The sequence below is a fragment of the Notamacropus eugenii genome, chromosome 5 (genome assembly GCF_028372415.1).
Source record: "Notamacropus eugenii isolate mMacEug1 chromosome 5, mMacEug1.pri_v2, whole genome shotgun sequence".
Taxonomy (NCBI): domain Eukaryota; kingdom Metazoa; phylum Chordata; class Mammalia; order Diprotodontia; family Macropodidae; genus Notamacropus; species Notamacropus eugenii.
In genome coordinates, this window is record NC_092876.1 from 222,189,409 (window position 1) to 222,211,399 (window position 21,991).

The 21,991-nt window shown below is 36.4% G+C and overlaps 1 protein-coding gene across 1 annotated transcript in view; it reads right to left on the reverse strand.

The window, feature by feature from the left end:
- Positions 1 to 21,991, reverse strand: part of KCNH7 (potassium voltage-gated channel subfamily H member 7) — a 632,488-nt gene that overhangs the window by 210,508 nt on the left and 399,989 nt on the right. Inside the window, exon 3 of the mRNA XM_072612165.1 lies at positions 6,689 to 6,844. Within this exon, the coding sequence (XP_072468266.1) occupies positions 6,689 to 6,844 (156 nt within the window). The remainder of the gene's footprint in view (positions 1 to 6,688; positions 6,845 to 21,991) is intronic.

Below are 21,991 nucleotides of genomic sequence, written 5' to 3' on the forward strand. Positions count from 1 at the left end.
GATCTGGTAGTAGTATCAATGGATCAAAAGGTATGCGGGTTAGTACATGTTGGGGTATCTCTCATTGCTCTCCAGAATGCTTGAACCAATTCACAGCTCAACCAAGAGTGCCTTGATATGCTTATTTTTCTACAGCCCCTTCCAACATTTGTCATTTTTCTTTTGAGGCATCTTTGTAATCTGACGATGTTTGACGATGATGATGATGATAAGGATAGGTAGTGTTTATATGTTATAGTGCTTTAGTGTTTGCAAAGTGCTTTTCAAATATTTTCTCATTTGATACTCACTATGATCCTGGAAGTTAAGAGCTATTATTATTCCTATTTGACTGTTGAGGAAACTGAGACAAACTGTTGATAAGTGACTTGCCCATGGTTACACAGCTAGTGAGTGTCTGAGGCTGAATTTGAACTTAGACTTTTGTGATTCCAAGTGCGGGCTCCATCCACTGCATCATACTTCTTTCTTTGATGGGTATGAGATAGAACCCCAGAGTTACTTTAATTTGAATCTTCCTCATTATTAGAGAACTGTGAGACTCCTATACCACGTGGGTTTTGGCTATTCCACACTATTTCTGGATCCCACCTATAGCTCCTATAAGGTGTTACATTGTGAGGGCATTTGATGAAGTGAAGTCCCACTTTTCTTGTCCTTTGTCATTATGTTGTATTATAATCTACATTTCCCCCACAAAACTTTACTCCAGTGCTTCATTGTGATAGGGGCATATCACTGGATTTTCAAAAGCTGTGCCACTGGAATATAAGCTCTTGCAAGTTCTACGAAGTAGAAAAAGGGAATATGGTTTGTGTTTCTATTGTCTGAAAGCCCATCCTGTTGAATTCATAAAGTGTGATAATCACCTTCTTCCCTCTAAATTAACTATTAAATGATATATTTTTCTGATATACATATTTATGAAGACCATCTACTTAACAATGTCTGCATTGATGGTGATTGGACCTTTAGCCAAGGAATCATGGAACCTTGAATCAAGGATCAAGGGATCATTTACACCATTTAGTCCCACCATCTTGTTTTATGGTTAAAAAAACCCAAAACACCAATCCAGAGGTTATAACTTGCCCAAGGTCATAAAGATAACTAGGTGGCAGAACTAGAATTCCAATCACCTGAGGCCAAAACACAGTCTTTCCAGGACATCAAACTGAGGAATAATAACCGCTCAGGTGTGCAGTGCTTTAAGGTATAAGACCTTTCTTTACCATAGCCCTGAGAAGTTTGTTGAATTAGTATTATCAGAGCTATTTTAGAGATGAAGCCGAAATTGAGACTTCTGTCCTATGACCTATTCATGTTCAGAGCTGAAATCTGAATCCAGATTTCCTGATTCTAAAGCCAATCCTTTTCCCATTACATTACAATAAAAAAAAACAAAAACAAAATACCTCTCCATAGACTGCAGATAGGAGAACTGCTGGCATTTTATTATTTTAATAGGTATTTGCATCTGGGTTGAAAATCAGCCTGGAGTGGTGGTCAGAGAGATGGCCTTGAAGTCAAGATGACGTGGGTTCAAATTCTCTCTCTGACATATACTGCTCAATTTGTCCTTTCAGTGAATGCCCTAGGCAAATTTCTAAAACCATTAGTTGTGCTTCTCCACTGAGATTTCCAAATGGGAATGAGATTACAGGTAATCAGTAAACAAACAACAAAATTTCTGCATATTCAATGTCTATTATTTAAAACTGTCAATATAAATCTTTCACATTCATGACAAAGCAAAAAGCACATTGGTTCTAGAATCGGAGGACGGAGGTTCAGATCTTATATCTGACACTTGGTAAGTACTTATTTAATCTTAAACAAATAACTTAATTGCCCTGTCTTCAGTTTCCTCATCTGGAAAGATCACGGTTTAGAACAGAGGGAACCTGTGGTCCCATTCAGCAATAGATCTATGATGCTATTTGAATAGTGAAGATACATGACAAAAATAAATGAATTAATAAAATAAATAAAACTATATCTAAAAAAGGACTTCAATGGTAAAGTTTTAATAGACAAAACAACATGGAGTACAAACAAGATAGTGTTGGAAGTGACCAAACATAATTTGTCTCCCTTTTATTTTTCCGCTTGATATGAAATAAAGATGAAAGGAAAGAGCTATCAGCCATTTCTCTAGCATGACAGGGTAGTCAGGGGAAATTTTGAATAAATGTAAGCCTGCATCATATTATGATTGAAGGATGTAATCAAAGGCAGTGCACTGGTTGCAAATAATAGGGCTTTTATGTAATGCTCTGGAAAGTGTTATCTCCACATTTGTACTCACTTCCAGCTACTCCTTTACAAAATGTGTTTCCCTGATCAGAATGACAGCTGAAGAACAGGGAAACCTCTTTTGTTCACAAGCTAAAGAAAGGAATCTTTATCAAATCTGCAGCCACATAGGCAAAAGATATTATATTTTTAGCACTGTCTAATTATAACAGAAATGCACAGAAACCATGCTTTCTATCCTGGAAGACTGCTGTGTAGATTATGACCCACTCAGAGGTTGAGGTTCCAAGTTCCCATGTCATACCAGATCTGAAATTAGTACTTTACTAACTAGGAGGCATTTTTCCAAATCTTGATGGACTGGGTAAGGAGACTGCTCCAGGGGGAGGAGATGGGGATTTTAAAAGAAGAAAACCTCTCTTCCTGACAGCACATGCTGTGCCAAAACAGTAGCTGGCATTACCAGGGCTTTCCTCTGGGGAATCACACTGGAATGGCTGAATTTGACTGGGGAGTATATTACAGTTAGTTAAGAAAGGGAAAACAACAAACGAGTTAAGAGAGCAAGCTTGGGTTTCAGCACATTCCTCTTTGGTGACTTAATCATTCATTTTCCAAACAATGTCACATGGAGGACTGATGAGTTAGAGAATGTGATAGACATTAGCCCCAAGTGTGGCATTGTTTAGATGCAAAACAGTCAAAATATTGGAAACCAAGCACATTAGTAAATGTGGCCCAATATTGCTTTAATAAGCCATTAAACTGTCACTTAGATATCGCTGAGTATATATATGAGATATAGCCTTAGACTAAACTAATATTTCCAACCATTGAAGGTTTGATTTCATGACCTTGCACTTCATCTTAAAAGAGGGCCTTTTGGGACCAGACCTGCTTTTCATATTTGTAATTTCAGTTTTTAGATATTTATGCCATTCTCTCTCTCTCTCTCTCTCTTTTTCTCTCTCTCTCTCTCTCTCTCTCTCTCTCTCTCTCTCTGTGTCTCTGTCTCTCTCTCCCTTAACTTATTGAAATGCAAATGTTAGTATACTGTAATTAAGCAAAGAACTTTGCATCTGGCTGCAGAAACCTGCATTCAAATGCCAGTCCTGCCTCTTACAACCTGCGTGATACTGGGTGGTTTAGGCAATCTCCAAGACCCCTAAATCCCATGATTCTATGAACTATGAATTGGGAAAGTGAACATCAAGTGTAGTTTCTTTTGCTAGGAAGGTGAAATCCTTGTGGTCATTTAACAAAGCACATTCCTGTTTAGGTTACTCTCTGGACCTTTTCTGACATGCCCCAGAAACCTCTTCTTCCTAGAAACTCACTCCAGCTCTGAAACTAACACTTTGGAAGAATCCTCTTCCTGTGTGGCCCCTTGCTCTGATTGGATGAATTGTCTTTGAAGGAGAATACCCAAACAAACCATGTCTTCTTCTCTAAGCAGTATTCCAGACTTCCTCAAGGCAACAGATGTCTTTATGCTTTTTTTTGCATTCCTAGAGTTTACCACAGTCCTTCATCCATAGAAAGCATTTGCTAAATGCCTGTTGATCGAATATCAAAACACAAAGAACTGAGGTGTTTCCAACTGTGGGCAGTTAGGTGGTGCAGTGAATATCGGTTCTGGGACTGAAATCAGGAAGACTCATCTTTTTGAGTTCAAATCTAGTCTCAGATACTTACTAGCTGTGTGACCTTGGGCAAGTCATTTAACCATGTTTGCCTCAGTTTCCTTATCTGTAAAATGAGCTGGAGAAGGAAATAGCAGACCATTTAGTATCTTTATCAACAAAACCCCAAATGGGGTCACGAAGACATGAACACATCTGAAAAGGATGGAACAACAAAAAATTCCAGATGTCCCCAGTATTGTTGGCACCTGTAGCTGGGTGCCAGAGTCAATAAATCTATCACTTTCTAGTCATTCAGGTTTTTTTTTAGGAATATTAATTGCATAGAGTTATACATATATGTACACATATATGTGTGTGTGCATGCATGTATATGTATTAATAGAGAGACAAATAGGCACTGTGTGGTGATCTGTATTAACCAAAACCCTAACACAAATTAAGAGTCACACAGTTCTTGAACCAGTTATTTTTGCCATCTTTTGCTGAAGAACTACTCTAATTCTTCACTGTGGCACATGGAAGTGACCTCATATACTTTAAAAATTATCTTATTTTTATTGATGCCTTTTATATATCACGTTCATTTTTGAATAATTCCTCTCTGTTCTCTTTGTTACTTCTTGTCACAAACATTAACAGTAGCAACAAAATATTTTCAAAAAAAGCAGTTCAACAAAACTAGACAACTCGTAATATATTTGGCAATATAAGACAATAGTCTGTATCTATATTTCCCTACCTCTGCAATGAAGGGAGGGAGGAGCATTTTCTCAGTTCTCCTTAGGGTTCAAGTTTTGGATTGACTCTTGAAGGTTATTTCAATGCAGTAAAAGTTTTGGTAGGTCCTATAACATAAGGAAGTTTTGGAGTATGTACCCCAGTACCTTCTGCTCTCCTTTTCCATCTCCTTCTTTTTATTTATTGTCTTTGTAATTACTAAAAAGTAATTGTTTCTCTTTTACTCAGGAACTCTGAGGATCTTCCCCTCCCAGTTTGATTTTTTTTTTTTTTATTAAAGGGACTATCCCTTGAGTAACTTAAAGAAGCCTATTCAATTGAATGAGTGTATCTCACTCAAAGTGAGAATGCTATAAGACCTTAGCTCAAAAGGGCCAGGGTCTCCCATTGCGTCCTGGGTGATCTCCAGTCATCCTGATGAATATCAGGTCACTGGACCCAGATGGCTCAGGAGAAGGAAGTGAGGCTGGTGACCTTGCACAGCCCTCCCTCACTCAAGTCAAAGTCAACTGCAAGTCAGGTCATCATCTTGATGTCATGGTCCTCTTTGAGAAAGAAGGACAAACACAACAACAAACTTCTTATTGCTTGTATCTGTGTTTCCAGACCTTAGCGCAGTGCTTGGCATAGTACATAGCACATAGTACATACTTAATAAATTCTTGTTGACTAACTTGTTGACTGAGGATAGTTTGGACATCATCTGAAAACTGATCCATCTAGCTAAATTTTAGAGAGGTGCATTCCAGAAGTTGGTCATGAAGTGATGAATGGTTTTAGCCACAGTAATTAATGCAGACAATATGCTGGTCTTCATTGGTAGAGAGTATAATTACACTGATGAAATTACAAATCTTTTGAGATTCTTCTCTCTCCTTTGGCACCCTTCTCCCCATCCCAATTCAGTATAAAGTTTCTTGATATCAGGGATTGTTTCATTTTTACCTCTATACTCCTGTACTTGGTATCATTTTGGTTTTGTTTTTAACAAATAGATGCTTGATAAATGTTAGCTGAATTTAGAGGAGCATCTGTCCACACATGATATAGTATCTGCCTTTGATCTATGTAGAAATGCTATAGTAGAGCTTTAGAATGATTAGACCTTTCATTTCATTTGTATAGGGAGCTCCCAGGGGAGGAAACTTTCTGGACAAATTCAGGGTTAGGATATTCTCTGCATTGTATATGGTCTTAGGGTGGTTCCTAGAGCATTTAAAAGTTTAGTGATTTAGCCAGGTCATTTCACAGGTGAGACTTGAATCCAAGTTGAGGTAAACTCTACATTCACAATGCCATGTTACATTTCATTTGAATTATTTTCCTTGATCAAATGACCATAAAATAACCACATCTCTAGTTCAGTTTGTGCCATATAGACACAGATAAAGTGAAGTAGATTTGCAAACTCAAAGAAAATCCTGTTATGTAAAGTGTTACTTATAAAAACAGCCATGTCCTAGAGGAGGGACTCTAAAACTTTTTATGTCATGGACCCCTTTGGCAGGCTGGTGAAACTCATGGATTCCTTCTCAGAAGAATTTTTGGTTTTTTGTTTTTTTAAATCACAATTGACAGAAATGCTAAAATTCAGTTAAAGGTTTGTGAAAATAAAGATATGTTGTTTTTCCTCTTCCAGGTTTATGGGTCCCCAGTTTGGTTGATTGATTTCAGTCGTGTCTGATGCTTCATGGTCCCATTTAGGGTTTTCTTGGCAAAGATATTGAGTGGCTTGCTATTTCCTTTTCCAGGCCATTTTACTGATGAAGAGACTGAGGCAAATAGATTTGTGACTTACTTAGGGTCACACAGTTATTAAGTGTCTGAAGCTGGATTTGAACACGTCTTCCCAACTGTACATCTAGGGCTCCATTCACTGAACCATTCAGCTGCTCAGTTTAAGAACCCCTGATCTAGCAGTTTCATAAGAAACTGTTTTTATCCACAAATTAAAACATAATTTGAAGTTTCACCAAAGATGACAAAGAATGGAATGACAGGGAAACAACGATAACATTAAGACTCCTTTTTTTCCTCTTTGCACTTACGATTTACAGGTTTTGTTGGTAATATTGGGTTGAATCTCTCTGGGGAGGCAGCATTCTCCTCATCTGTCACATATTCAAAATTGATGATGAACATCATAGCCACTCCCTCTTGGTTTTTCACTGGAATTATGTGAGTGTTACAAATGAAGGTTGACCCTAAGAAGAAGAAAAGACAAATTTTAAGCCCCTAAATATGCAGAACTTCAAGGTCATAAGAAATCTCTATGGATTTTCCATCTGAGATAATTACCCCAAACAAAAAAAAATGTTGTATACTATATGCAATTTACTATTAATCTGAATTTCATTTTATATAGCACACTGCACAAATGTAAATCTGAAAAACACAGATTTTTTTTGGAAATATTTTGTAGACGAATCTGTCATCAGATAGGTAAAGAATATAAAATTTCATTTGCTTTCTCTTTTACTACTAATAGTTCATTTCCCCCAGTGATAATATCTAGCATCTATATAGTGCTTTAAGATTTGAGAAACTCTGTACAAATATTATCTCAATTATCCTCACAACAACCCCTGAGAGGTAGGTCCTATTATTATCATCACTATTTTACAGAGAAGGAAACTGAGTCTGAGAAAGATTAAAATGAATTTCACAATGTGTCTGATACTAGATTCCAATTTAGTTCCAGTGCTCTATCTACTACGCTACATAACTTACCCCTTTCCCTAAAAACAAAGAGATTCTCAGCTTTTAAAAATGTCTTTTTAAATGTTAATCTAACATTTATAAAACTGAATTTCTTGAAGGTAAAATTTTAAGGAGAGACATTCCAAGAGTCAAAATTATCCCAAAGTGGAATGAGCTACTTTGGGAAGAAATGAGTTCCTCTTGAAGGTAGGGGTAGGGGGAGAGTAAGAAGATGAAGTATCTTCAGACAAAGACTGGATGACCATTTGTTGGTTTTGGTGTAGAGGGTATGTTTTCTAGAGGCCTATGGAGGTCCCTTTCAACTGAAATTCTGTGGTTACTCATTTGGCTCATTTATGTAATCACATTTAGATTTAGTACCAAATTTATGATCATTGTTAATAGCTTACCTTTATATTCCACCTTAGATTATAAAATGTTTGAACAGTTTTTTCTCTAAGTAGAAGTATCATCACCCCCATTTTGCAGGTGAAATGAATCTGAGAGCTCACACAACTACTAAAGGACAAAGCAAAGACTTGACAGACATCCTGACAGATATGCTCAATGGCTACCCAACAAAACCACCTCATCCCCTTTACCTGTTCAAAGTTAATAATGAATTTGAAAGTTCTAATGTGGTATCACAATTTTTTTCCAATTACTTTTTTCCCCTAGGTTTTAATGTAGCCTGCTCAAGTCACTTCATCTAAACTATGGGGACTGGGAAGCAGGAAAGAAATCCTTTATTAAATTAGAGGGCTATATTAAATTGTTGATTACATTCACTGTTAATTTAAAATAAGGATGCTAATTTGATCTCTTCAATCAACAAGATAACCTTCTGATGGAAGCTTTACACAACAACGTAATCGGGCAAACAAAACAATATTTATATCCTCATTACCTAGTACTGACTTAATTTTCAACCAGTCCTTTACTTATAAATGGGTACTTCTACCACTGCCTCATACCAATCTACTGAAAGAACCCACTATTAATGTCATGGTAACTATTGTAGGAAAAGAGGGAAGACACAGGGAATCTTTTGGGTCAAAAAATGGGAGGAGAGAGGTAGCTTTGAAACACTTGAATGCCTTAGGGAATCTGTCTCCTATGGAAGGATTTATAGGATTAGTATCTTCACTCCTCCCCCCCCCCCCCCTGCAAATACCTCTTCTCTGAGGTGATAAGAGTTTTTTGTCATTTTCCTGCACTGCCTAAAAATTCAAACAATGAAAGATTCATTTGGGTTAACAAATACTCTCTTAAAAAAGTGCAGATTGCCTCTAGGAGGGTTATAGTGCTATCCATCATCCATATATTATTATGTATTAGTTCAAACAAATTATGTTCCTCCTAACTCTAGCAGAGTACTAAATGTTTACGGGAGTTTTGACTGAGGGGAAAAGAGGGTAAGAGCCTTAAAGATAATATGAGGGTACTTGGATGCTTAAGAACTTGGGGAGAAGGGCACTAGGGGGTGTTAGAGGAGCACAAAAATTATGTGAGAGGACATCAAAGACAAATTTGGCATATTTTAAATTTTTTCCTGGGGAGACCAAGCACACAAGACAGAGGAAACTCTCACTTCTATTTCCAGGACCCCAGATCACAGAATCTCATTGTCAGAATAAAGAGACTGTAGGATTTATCTAGCTCAACTTGATCCATGGACAACATCTCACCTTTCTTTCAATTCACATAATGGAACAGACTATGACAAAGGCCCCTCAAATAAAGCTAACACCATTTTGCTTGGGCCTCATAGAGGAAAACATAAAGTAATCTAAATGCAATGCTTTGAAAATATTAAAGTGTACCATAAATGTTAGTTATTATAGCCTTGCTTCAGGCAAGTTCTAGGACTCCTTGACTTTGCTAGTTGCCTTGTATCTCTAATACATAGTTAATTTAGCCCAGGAAATCCATGTGTGCTTTGGATGATATAAACTGAGTTGGGTTAGTATGACTAGTTTTATGCTTCATCTCCATTAACAGAGCTGAATTTTGTGAGTTAACCTAGAAAACTAGCCCTCATTTATAAAATTGTCTGTATGAGAAAATGTGTTCTGCATTACAAGTAACTAGTTTAATAATGAACTTTGCAGTCTCTTCATAAGTTGAAAATTGCTGTCAACTGAAATTTAGACACCCAGATCCAAAATGTAGAGGACTTCCTTTATAACTAATTTCATATTTTTCTATAAATGTGAATATGGTATTTATGGAAGGTAATGCTATATGTATCAAAAATGACATGCTACACCTTCAAGTTTTCCAGCTGTATCTGCAATCCACTTAATAAAATAGTTAGCTATGGCACTTGTCATAGTTTCCATGGTAACAAATTGGATGACTTTAGTAAACAGAAAATAAGCAATTTAAGACTGTTCCATTAGAGCTAAAAATAGAAATGCTTCAGGCCAAGCATTGCTACATAGTCTGGTTAAACAGAGGGTCTGAGGAAATGCTAGAAATAGCCATTATGTACTTGACTAATGAACCAAAATATATATATTGATTTTTACTTCCTAAAATGACATTTCTTGGATAATTTGGAAGAGCATTATGAATTCACATGTGTTATCGAGTGGTTTTGATGTTTTCAACATGTGAGGCATACGCATGAAAACACTAGATAATAGCAGTAAGAGTGCAGGCTTAGACAAAACTGTGCCTGCACCCCCATGATAGTTTAAATGGAATTAGAACGTAAGAAGATGTAGTAGGTGGAAGTCTTACCCCCCTCCACCACTCCCCCAAAAGATTCTTGAACAGGAAGTAATCAGGGAATTGCAAAGTTAAAATTGATTTCAAAGGTTATCTACTCCCACCCATACCTTGCTATAACATTCCCATTATGACATCATTCAGCCTTTATTGAAAGACTTCTATAGATATGGGGCTCACTACCTTCTCTGATAACCATTCTACTTTTGGAGGGCTCTGGTTGTTAAAGGAGTTTTGCTTATATTGAGCCTAAATCTGTATATCTGCAACTTTGATTCATTGTTCCTGGTGGCTCTCTGGAACCGAGCAGAACTGATTTTAAACTTTCCCCACAAGATTGCTTCAGATACTTGATGGCAGTTATTTAGTTCCGACCCTATTTACTCTTCTACCCTCCCGGACCTCCCTTGCCAATTCTCTTTTCTGGGCTGAACGTACAGTAGGAAAAAGCAAGAAAGCAAAAAGACTTAACTAGCCTATAAAACACAATTTACAATCTTAGAAACTGGTAAAAAAGTTGTCTGCTAGTAGATGCTAGTAGATCTATTTAGCAGTACTAAAGTCATAGGGTCATAGAAACACAGAGCTTGAAGAGACCTTAGAGATTGTCTAGTCTAGGGGTGGGGAACCTGCGATCCTGAGGCCACATGTGGCCTTTGACTGCATCCAAACTTCATAGAACAAATCTCCTTAATAAAAGGATTTGTTCTAGAAGGCCATGTATAGCCTCAAGGCCATAGGTTCCCCATCCCTGTGACTCTTCTCATTCTATAGATTAGGAAACCAAGGTTAAGACTGGTATATTGAGTTGCTCAAGGTCACAAAGCAAACTAGTCAGCTTAACTCAAGCTAGAACTCAGATCTCCCAGCTGCCACCCTGGTACACCATCTTCATTGATCAATATGTGATCTGTGAAAAGTTTGCAAGACTGAATATGTGAACTCTCTAGATTACTGAATTTTTCCCTCTCCACATTTAGCCTCTGTGTGTGTGTGTGTATGTGTGTGTGTGTGTGTGTGTGCGCAATAAATCCCAAACTAAAGTCATTAGAAAAATTTTAGCGTTCTTCATTTTGGCGTATTTTCTGGGACCATCATGTGCTTAGTCTTTGGGAAAGATGAAATATAAAAGACATAAGATTAATAGGATGAAATCAAAAGAATTCTAGCTAGGCATTTAGTTCCATGACCTCTAAAGTCAACCCTTTTAAGAGGCATTATAGTAAACAGTCTTAAGAATTTTACTTTTTTTAAATCCCAAATCTAAGATATCTAGTTGGGTAGCACTGACCAAGCCCTAGTCACTTCATCTTGTTGTGAAGGTGTTTTATGTACCTTCAAGTATTATATAAAATCCCTCCACTCTACAGTACAGATTGACAAATGTTCCATAATTCATTTTCTCAGACAGCTACCTGGGGCAGACTGGCTAAGTAATTTGTTATGATTATACAAATGGTATGTACCACAGACTGAACTTGAACCTGGGTCTTTTTGACTCCAAGGCCAGGTCTTCTATTTGCTATTTTACATTGTATTATTTTGAGAGATTTAAGGAAAAACTTTCTAACAGAGATAGCTAAGAATACAATAGACTATATTACCAGATCTTCAAACAGAAGTAAGAAAAAGCAAAAAGTAGGACCTTTTAGCCCATATGCCACAGTTGGCATTCTTTTGCAACTATGGGATGGACTAGAATTTAGGCTGTTTTTTTTAATTGACAACTATATTTCAAAAAATTTTTTTTAAGCTTGTATATATTATTTGGTTTATTTAAAAATATTATTCTGAGAAGGGGCTTATGACACACAGAAAAAGTTAAGAACTCTTGCAGTAGATGACCTGTAAAATCCATTTCAATATTGAAAATTTGTGATTCTGGTACTGAAGTCAACGGACTTGCATGACTGGAATGCCCCAACTATATCAACCTAAATGCTTATCTTTGCAGTAAAATTAGCAAACAGTGAAAGTACTCAGAATCCTACCAGCAACTGACAAATTCTATAAAGGGAAAAATATATTGATAGGATTAACTAAATCTGGAATAAAGCATAATGGTTGTTAAAATTAACTCAGGATTCAAATGAAGTTAATGGTGTTTAAATAAGCCTTTGGCAATAGCTTATTTACAATAGCATTATCCTGTATTTATAGAATTAGGCATGTAATTATATTAATATTAGTGAGACTTAGATTCATTTCCATGTTGTATCTCCTGAGTGAAAACTTTTTGAAAATGGAAAAGCCCTCTTATGTATGTTGCACATTTTAATTAGATTTCTGCATTGTGTAATTCTTAACCACAGCTAAAAAATAAACAAAAGGGAGATAAACTGAATAATTATGGAAATAATACCTTTTTAATGAATTGATAAAATATCCTTTTTACATTTAAAAATAGAATTGTAAACAGAAAGACCAATGTTTATCACGCTGAACTTTTAGAGAAAGTCTTTTTCTCCCTTTTTCTTCTCAGGGTGCAACCACACGCTCCTGTGGGAAAGAAAACCTCTCCACTTCTCACTCTTTGTTGATTGAGGGAGTAGGACAAAAATGCTTCCATGCATGTTCCCATTTTTTGCCTCTGTCAAAGTTCCTAAGCTTTCTTGCATTGGCTTATATCAGTCCACATGGTTCCTAATCTCTGACTCAAGGTTTATTTTGTGGTATGAATAATATTAATATTAATGTTATTAGTAATAATAGTAATTTGAGGTTTACAAAGCACTTTATAAATATTATCTCATTTTATCCTCATAACCACTCGGGGAGGTAGGTGTCATCACTACTCTCATTTTATAGCTGAGAAAACTATGAGAGATATTAAGTGACTTACCCAGAATCATACAGCTAAGGAAGCATGTATGCCAGGGTTAGAGTTTAGGTCTTTTAGATTACCAGTCCCACAATGTGTCCACTTCTCCACCTAGTTGTCTCAGTGTGTGTGTGTGTGTGTGTGTGTGTGTGTGTGTGTGTGTGGGCATGTATGTATGTGTGTATACAGAGAAAACATTGTCACTTTATAATATATAGTATGTGCACATCCATATGTGCACATATGACATACATTTCTGTGTTCATGTGTCTATATATACATTTGTTATACATTCATGCATATATACCATATTCTAATTTCAATGCATAACCATTGCAGTAAACATAGTAACTAGATAGTTACTACTTCACTGTCCAGCCTGGCTCCTACCCTATTCACTGATTCAGTAGTTAATAGAAAAACTGGAATTCCAAATGTATAAGTTTCATGTCTCACATTTATTATCTACATCTTTGTCTGCTGACTCATTGATATTCATACCATTTCAGGAAAAAAGATGGACTTGATGGTGAAGGAAGATGTCAGTCAATGAGAACCACTGAGAACCCACTTTGGGCAGATAATTTTAGGTATTGTGTTGTATTTGGAGAGGATGGAAAGAGTGTGCAATCAAGATTAGAACTAAAAATCTAGTCAGAGCAAGCTATCTATACATATAGATATTTAGATTTTTTGGGGTGGTGGTAGTGGTGGTGAGTTCATTTTGAATGTCTCTACCAATGCAAATCATCATTAGCTTGGCAACACAGAATTTTAGATACTTGTTCAGGCATTGACAGGTTAAACTATTTGTGCAAAGTTGGATATATACATATACATAATGCATACATACATATATACACCCATCCATACATATAGATAAACACACACACTCAGTTGGGTATAGAAATCTATCTTACCCAACAGGGAAGGAGGAGGGGAAGGGAAGGGAATAAGAAAAAGGTGTAGGGGATAATAAAAGGGGGGACAGATTAAGGGAGATAATGGTCAGAAGCAAAATTAACTTTTGAGGATAGACAGGATAAAAAGAGAGATAAGGATAAATAGAAGAAAACAGGATGGAAGGAAATGCACGGAAATCATAATTATGAACATGGGAGGGATGAGCTCATTCATAAAATGGAAACAGATAGTAGAATGGACGAGAAACCAGAATCCAACAATATGTTGTTTATGAGAAACAGATTTGAAACAGATAGACACACACAGAGTTAAAATAAGGAGCTGGAGCAGAACCTAATATGCTTCCACTGAAGTAAAAAAAGTGGTAGGAGTAGCAACTATGATCTCAGTCAAAGCAAAAGCAAAAATGCATCTAACTAAAAGAAATAATCAGAGAAATGACATTTTAATAAAGGTATCATAGGTAATGAAGTAATGTCAAGCATTTTTACAGCAAGTTTCTCTGATAAAGGCCTCTTCTCAAATATATAGGAAACAGGAGGCAAAATTTATACAAATAAGAACATTCCCCAGCTGATAAATTGCCAAGAGATGTGAACAGGCAGTTCTCAGAAGAAGAAATCAAAGCTATCTAGATTCATATGAAAAAAAAGACACTCTAAATAACTATTGATTAGCAAATTAAAATAACACTGAGGTGCCACCTCACACCTATCAGAAATGACAAATGCTGGAAGGGATGAGAAAAAACAGGTATACTAATGAACTGTTAGTAGAGTTGTGAACTGGTCCAAACATTCTAGAAAACAATTTGGAACTATGACAAAGGGCTACAGAACTGTGCATACTCTTTGACCCCGTGATACCACTACTAGATCTGTACCCCAAAGAGATCAAAGAGAAAGGAAAAGACCAACATATGCAAAAGTATATATAACAACATTTTTGTAGTGGCAAAGAATCAGAAATTGAGAGGATGTCCATAAATTGGTGAATGACTGAACAAGTTGTGCCATATGATTGTGATGGAGTACTATTATGTTACAAGAAATGATGAACAGGATGATTTCAGAAAAGCATGATAAGACCTATACCAACTGATGCAAAGTAAAGTGAGAAGAACCAAGAGATCATGGTAAACAGTAACAATAATATTGTAATGATGATTAACTGTGAAAGATTTGGCTTCTGTGATCAATACAATGATTCCACACAATTCCAAAGGACTTATGATGAAATATGCAGTCCATCTCCAGAGAAAGAACTGATATGAACTCTGATTGCAAACTGAAGTGGTTTTCTCACTTTATTATATTTTTGCAACAGTACTAATAAAGAAATATGTTTGTATGTTTTCACATATATAACGACATCACATTACTCGCCTTCTCAGTGGGCAGGGAAGTGGGAGGTGGGAGGGAGAGAATTTGGAACTCAAGAAAGTGTTAAATATTTTTTAAAAATTAAAAAAAAACTAAATGAAGATAATATTAGCATTGCTTCCCAGAGTTGTTGTGAAAAATGAGAAAATTTGTGTTAAGCACTTTGGAAATCTTAAATTCTAGAAATAATGATAATCATAGCAATAACAGTGTTTCCAAACTATTGGGCAGTGAGCTTAACTTCAATTCATGGGAAAAAAAAACCTTGTAGAATCTGTTGTTAACGTGATGGTTAGTGAACATTTAGGAAAGGACGTGTTAGCCACATCAAGAACATATGGATCAATCATTTATTTACTTTTTTTTTCATTGATCTACTAGACTGGGGGATCAGGCGATTGATTGCTCTAAATTAAGTTTACATGGACAAATATTTGTCAACTTTTCATATAGGAACAACATGGAGATGTTGGCTAGTTGATAGCACAGATAGATAGATCCCAAACTGGTTATATAGTAAGTCTTAGAGTTGTTATTAATGCTTCACTGTTAATCCAGAAGGATGTCTCTAGTGAAGTGACCTATAGATGAGTACTTGGCCTTTTACTGTTTAACATAAATGGGATGCTTATTAATGACATTGTCTGGCACATAGGAAGCACTTAATAAATGTTGATTGATTGATTACAAAAGTAGGAGATATTGTAGCATACTAGATCTCAGAATCAGAATTCAAAAAGATCTCAAGGCTAGAACTTAGACTGAATCTGAATTTGCTAGGGATAAATGTAATGTCTTACAAGGGTTCAAGAAAACAACTTCAGAAATATAAAATGGAGAAAAATGTGGCTAGTAAGTAGTTTATGTGAGAAAAGAGCTTTTAGTGGACTATTGCACAGCCCTCCCTTAAAACAAAGTCAAGTGCAAGTCATGTCATCATTTCTCTGATGTCATGGTCCTCTTCGAAAATGAAGGACAAACACAAGATTGATATGAGTTAGCAGTGTGATCTGGCTTCTCCCCAAAGCTACTGAGTTCTAAGACTAAATCAAGAAAAGGAATTGAAAATTGGACTAGGGAAGTCAAAGTCTTGATGTATTCTGCTCTGGCTAGGCTGCACTGGAAGCAAAGTGACTAAGCAATTGATAAATGCTTGTTTCCTCCTTTGCTTGCTGGATGCTGCATATTAAGATATTTCCACAGCTGAGAGTACACAAGGGAGAACAATCTAAATGGTAAAGGGCCTTAACATGCTATAATAGAGTTGAACTTTTTGAAGTTTAGACTGAGGAAAAATTTGAGGGGAGGGAGGAGAGAAGTGATAACAGAAAACTATACTAAGACTTTTGGGACACCCTGTATATGAAAGACTTTCCCTTGGAAGAAGGATTAAACTTGTTTTGTTTGGCTCTAGTGGGGCAGAATTAAGTGCATAATAAAAGCTGGTTGACTGATTGACTCACTGATATAAGGAGAAACTCCTGAACTAGTCAAAGTATAATAGGTTGCCTTGAGAGAAAACAGATTCTTCCTCCCCCATAATCTCTGAGTGAAGATTAGACAACAGGCTATGTTGTAGAAGGGATCCTTGGTCAGTGTGAGGTTGGGCTAAAAGGCCTCCAAGGACTCTTCTAACTCTGAAATTCTCTGATTCTGTGACTTGCCCATGGGTGTGATGTCATGCAAGGAGGATATGAATTTAAGGTGAGAAACAGCAAGGATCATAATCTGACTCCATCTTTTACTAGCTCCATAGCCATGAGTAAGCCTTTGGACTTCTTAGAACCTGAACTTCTCCATTTGTAAAATGGGATAATATTGAACTCAGAGAGGGTAGGAAGAGGATCAAATTAGATCATGTTTGTAAAGAACTTTTTAAACCTTAAAGTATTTTGCAATCAAACTTTGAAATAAACGGTAGGGCAGCTAGGTGACACAGTGGATGGGAGTGATGGGCCCAGAGTAAGGAACACTTGAGTTCAAATCTGACCACAAACACTAGCTGTGTGACTCTGGACCTCAGTTTTCTCATTTGTAAAATAAACTGGAGAACAAAATAGCAAACCACTCTAGTATCTCGTGAAGAATCTGACATGACTGAAAAATGACTCAAGAGCAACAGTGTTCAAGATTTCCATCTCTAAATTTAGTGCTCTTATTGTTATATTGCAACTGACTCCTTACAGTAGTCACTTTTCTAGAATGCCTTCAAAGTTTATGAAATGGTCTTCCTACCATGTTCTTATGGAGTGTGCAATACAAATATTTTTTTCCCTCTACTTTGTAGATAGAGAAACTGAGTCTCTGAAAATGGAAATAGCTTGTCCAAGGTTATATAGTTATCATGTAGAAGATCTCGAAATGGATCTTGGGCCTTCTGACCCTAAGCCCAAGATCTTTCCAAGACAATGAGGTCTGTCTTTCTAGATAAATGTGGCATAGTAGATAGGGGATTGGTTTTAGTCAAGAAGACCGGTATTCAAGAATCACCTCTAACAAGTACAATTTGTGTGACCTTGTTTCACCGTCTCAGTATAAGACTAATTCCCTGGCCAGGTGACCAGCTATACTGGAAGAATATTTCTCATTAAGGAGTTCTCTCTACCAATGCAATTGCGCATTGCAAAAGCAAAGCTATGTACCCATTTTTTATCTACTGTTGGCTTATTCTATATGAGTTTGGTCTTGGCCTTATGAGAGGGGTGTAAGTAATCAGTGGGGTCTTTCCATTTACACTCTTAGGAGAGGTAGATGTGATACGGTAGAAAAAGCAGAATAGAGTTAGAGGCCCAGCTCTGTCATTTACTATCAATATGACCTTAGAAAAACCACTTAACATCTAAACTTTCCTCATCTGCAAAATGGAGTTATTTGCACTAATTACCTCACCGGATTATTGTGAGGAAAGCATACCACGAATGCTTTTGTGAAGCTTTTAGTATTTCTTCAATTACCTGCGTACTGAAGCCTGGTAAGTGCAAATGGGAGGAAATCATGTGAGCTAATGAAAAAATGCTTTCTATATAGAAGCATTATAAACACATGGACTAAGCTGGCAAATTTTTGGCAGCACGTCTCAGAATACACAAGTTACCCCCACCCCTCAAAATGCTTACTATGATAATCACCATCCTACCTGGGGAATTTAGAGTAGGAGTTTGACAGAGCGGATGGACTGGAGCAGAATTATTCCTTCACTGTTCTCTGGGAAAATATATGCAAGCCTTTCTTTAAAGATACAGAGAACGGAGCTGTTTTAAACAAGCCTGATTGTCATGTTTATTCTCTGTGTGGTAGAATCAGTATTAGGCAGGAATGCCAACATTGTGAATGATTTATATAAAATGACATCTAAGTTTTTTTTTAAAGTATTCTGAGAAAGAGGAGATGTGTAAGCTAGTGGAAAAGGCATGGGATGTATCATGTGGCCATCTTTCTTAACATAGTGCCTCATGTCTAATTCTTAGAGCTTCTGAACTCTTAGTCAGGAGCGACCACCTTCTCCTCTCCACAGGTTTGTCCTCAGAATTGGGGAAGGGCTTAAAAAACTTTGCTCGTGGATAGGCTTTAAGAGATTCCACGGCAAGGTAGAAAGAATCCTGGCTTTGGAGTCAGACAACTCAGCTTCAAATTCTGACTCTGATGTTTAGTTGCATTTGGGAGACTCTGGGGAAGTCATTTAACTTTCCTGGGTTTCAGTTTTATCAGCAGTAAATTAAGGAGTTGCACTCTATGGTCTCTGATATACCTGCTAGATCTATCTGTCTGATACTATGATTCTGTGAGATAGGATGATTGCAATTATTCCCACTGTCTTCAGGAAAAATGATTGTGAAGGATTTCTTTGAGTCATTTTTGTGCAAATTGTCTAAATTCAGTGGCAAAAATACAATTCCCCTATTTTGGTGTGCCCAAGATTATTTTTTTTGGTCCTTGAATATTTTCATTGTTTCCCCTGGTCCCTGAAACTCTTGATTAACTTTAAAACATAGGTTATAAACCAAACCTTCACGAAAGAAAATAAAGAATAAGTCCCCTTTTGTAAGCTAGCCATTCATGGAATGTGATATTTGATAAAAAACCATTTGTTAAATGGAGGGCAGTAGCCTTTGTTCTGATGCTTGCTACAGAGGGAAACATTACAACTTTTGTTCCCAAAGAACTTCCTAGGAAGAGAGAAAAGCTTCAAATCACTTCCATTTTGGGTGACTTACTCTAAGAACATCTCACTTGTCCTACTGTGCCCTGGGTTCTAATTCCTTCCCTTTATAATCTCAGGACATAGCATCTACATTTCCTGATTAGGAAAATGTTGAAATTTATTTGCTTATTCAAGCCATAATTCAACGATTGATTCCCTTCTGGGGCCTCTCTCTTTCCATCTTCCATTCCTCCTGTCTTTAGGGATAGGGATAGGATTCCTTTATATTACTTTCTAGATGGCACATGAATCAACTCAGACCTTCAACTGATCCTTGTCTACACACAACTAAGTTCTTTCAAACCTCTCCAGTGAGCTTTGGCTCACTCCCTTATTTACTCTTTTTAAGGCTGTCATATCTTTCAGAGGTAATCCAAAGGTAGGAAAATAACTATCCCAAATAACCCAGTGGCTCTGGTATTGGCTGGATATAGGTAGGATTTTAGGGGTAGTTGAATTGTCAGCACCTCTGGTCCCAAAATATTATTCTTACTTCCTGTCCTTCCATGATTAAATAAGTTAAATTAAATTTATTTTGTCAATTAATAAGCATTTATTTTCTATTTAAATACTGTCCCCTCATTGGAAAAAAAGAAAGAAATTTCCTTTAACAAATCTAAATGATTAAGTAAACCAACTTGCCACATTGGCCATGTCCAAAAAAAATGTCTCATTTTTATCTTGAATCTGTTACCTGTCTGTGAGGACCTAGATATCACATTTATCATGTGTTCTCTATTTGATCTTTAACAGTTTGCTATTCACTATAAACGGCAAATAACCCTGGGAGGGGATGTATTTGTTTCTGTGAAGAGCTAGTATGTCATATATGATTAATATTTTACAAGTTTCTTTACTTGAACAGGAATGGGAGATAGGATAAGTACCTAGGATGTGAGTGAGGATAGATCAGAATGGTATATAATAGGAGAGAGACATTTTATCAGCTTTATGTTTTTCCTAAGGATTGTCCTTAGATCCCAAGTGGCCTTGGTCAAGGGATTCAATTATTAAGGCATTAGGTACAGCAGGAAACAAAGATGGTCATGAGGTAAGGAAGACCTGAGTTCAATTCTGGTTTCAGATACTTACTAGCCATGTAACCCTGGGTAAGGCCCTTAATCTCCTTTTGCTTCAACCTCCTTATTTATAAACTATGGGAACAATACCTATTTGCTAAGATTTCTAAGTTGTTTCAGTAGCGTCTGATTCTCCATGACCCCACTTGGGATTTTCTTGGCAAAGATACAGGAGTGGTTTGCCATTTCCTTCTCTAGCTCACTTTACAGATGAGAAAACTGAGGTCAACAGGGTTAAGTGACTTGCCCAGGGTCACATAGCTAGTAAGTATCTAAGACAGAGTAGGACCCATTTCTTAAGATTGTTGTAAGATTGTAGTGGGTATTAAATGAGATAATATTTGTAAGGTGTTTTTAAAACCCAAAAGTGCTATGTAAGTGCTGTCTAAGTTGCTGTTGCTCTTAAAGCTCTCGACCATATAGTTGAGCACAATCTTTGGAAGGACTACTATCATTTCCTATTAAATTAGACCACGGATAAAATGTCCATTCTGGACAGAATATACTTATTGGAAGTCTTCAAATGAAAGAGGAATACTGTGGAAGTGTCCTTTTTTTTTTTTTTTTTTTTTTTTAGTTGTTAATATCTTTATTGCTTAGTTCAGTGCCAGGTATAAAATAAGTATTTAACAAATGCACATTGGCAGTTTTCTCTGTCCTCACATTATTTTACACGTTTGTCCGTAGCCTCTAGTCTCTTTTGCCCCAACATTTCAACTTATGCTTACTCTGAATATACCTTTATATATGTATGTGCAGGGCCATCCCGGAGCCTGCTTGAAAGCATCTCATTGATACATTTTCAGTGTGAGCACTTATATCTTGAAAATGAAAAAATGCTACAAATTAGCACTTGATTATTTTTATTGATTGCTGACTAAAATGATGGAGAAAATGTTAATACAGATAAAACTTAAAAGTATGTCTTCTATATATTTTTAAAATAATTATAATTTATTTTATTAATTTTTAAAAGTATGAATGGAATTACCAATTCTCTCCCTCCTGCAAGTCCCTCTCTCATTCGTTGAGAAGGCAAGTGATATTATATCAATTATATATGTGAAGACATGGAATACATATTTCTATATTATCACATGGAAAAAAACCCAGTAAAGATAGAGTTAAGGGGGAGAAAAAAGTATGTTCCAGTCTGCACTCAAAAGTTGAACAATTCTCTCTCTGTAGATAGCATTTTTCTTCATGAGTCCCTTGGAATTGTCTTAGATCGTTGTGTTGATCAGAGTAGCTAAGTCTTTCACAGCTGATTGTCATTCAATATTGCTTTTACTGTGTACAACATTCTCTTGGTTTTCCTCACTTCACTTTTTATCAACTCACATGTCTTTTCAAGTTATTTTTAAACCATTCCACTCATAATGTCTTATAACACCATAGGATTCCTTCACAATCATATACCACAACTTGTTCAGCCATCCTCAGTTTCTACCTCAGTTTCCAATTCTTTGCCACCATGAAGAGTTGCTATAAATATTTCTCTACATACAGAT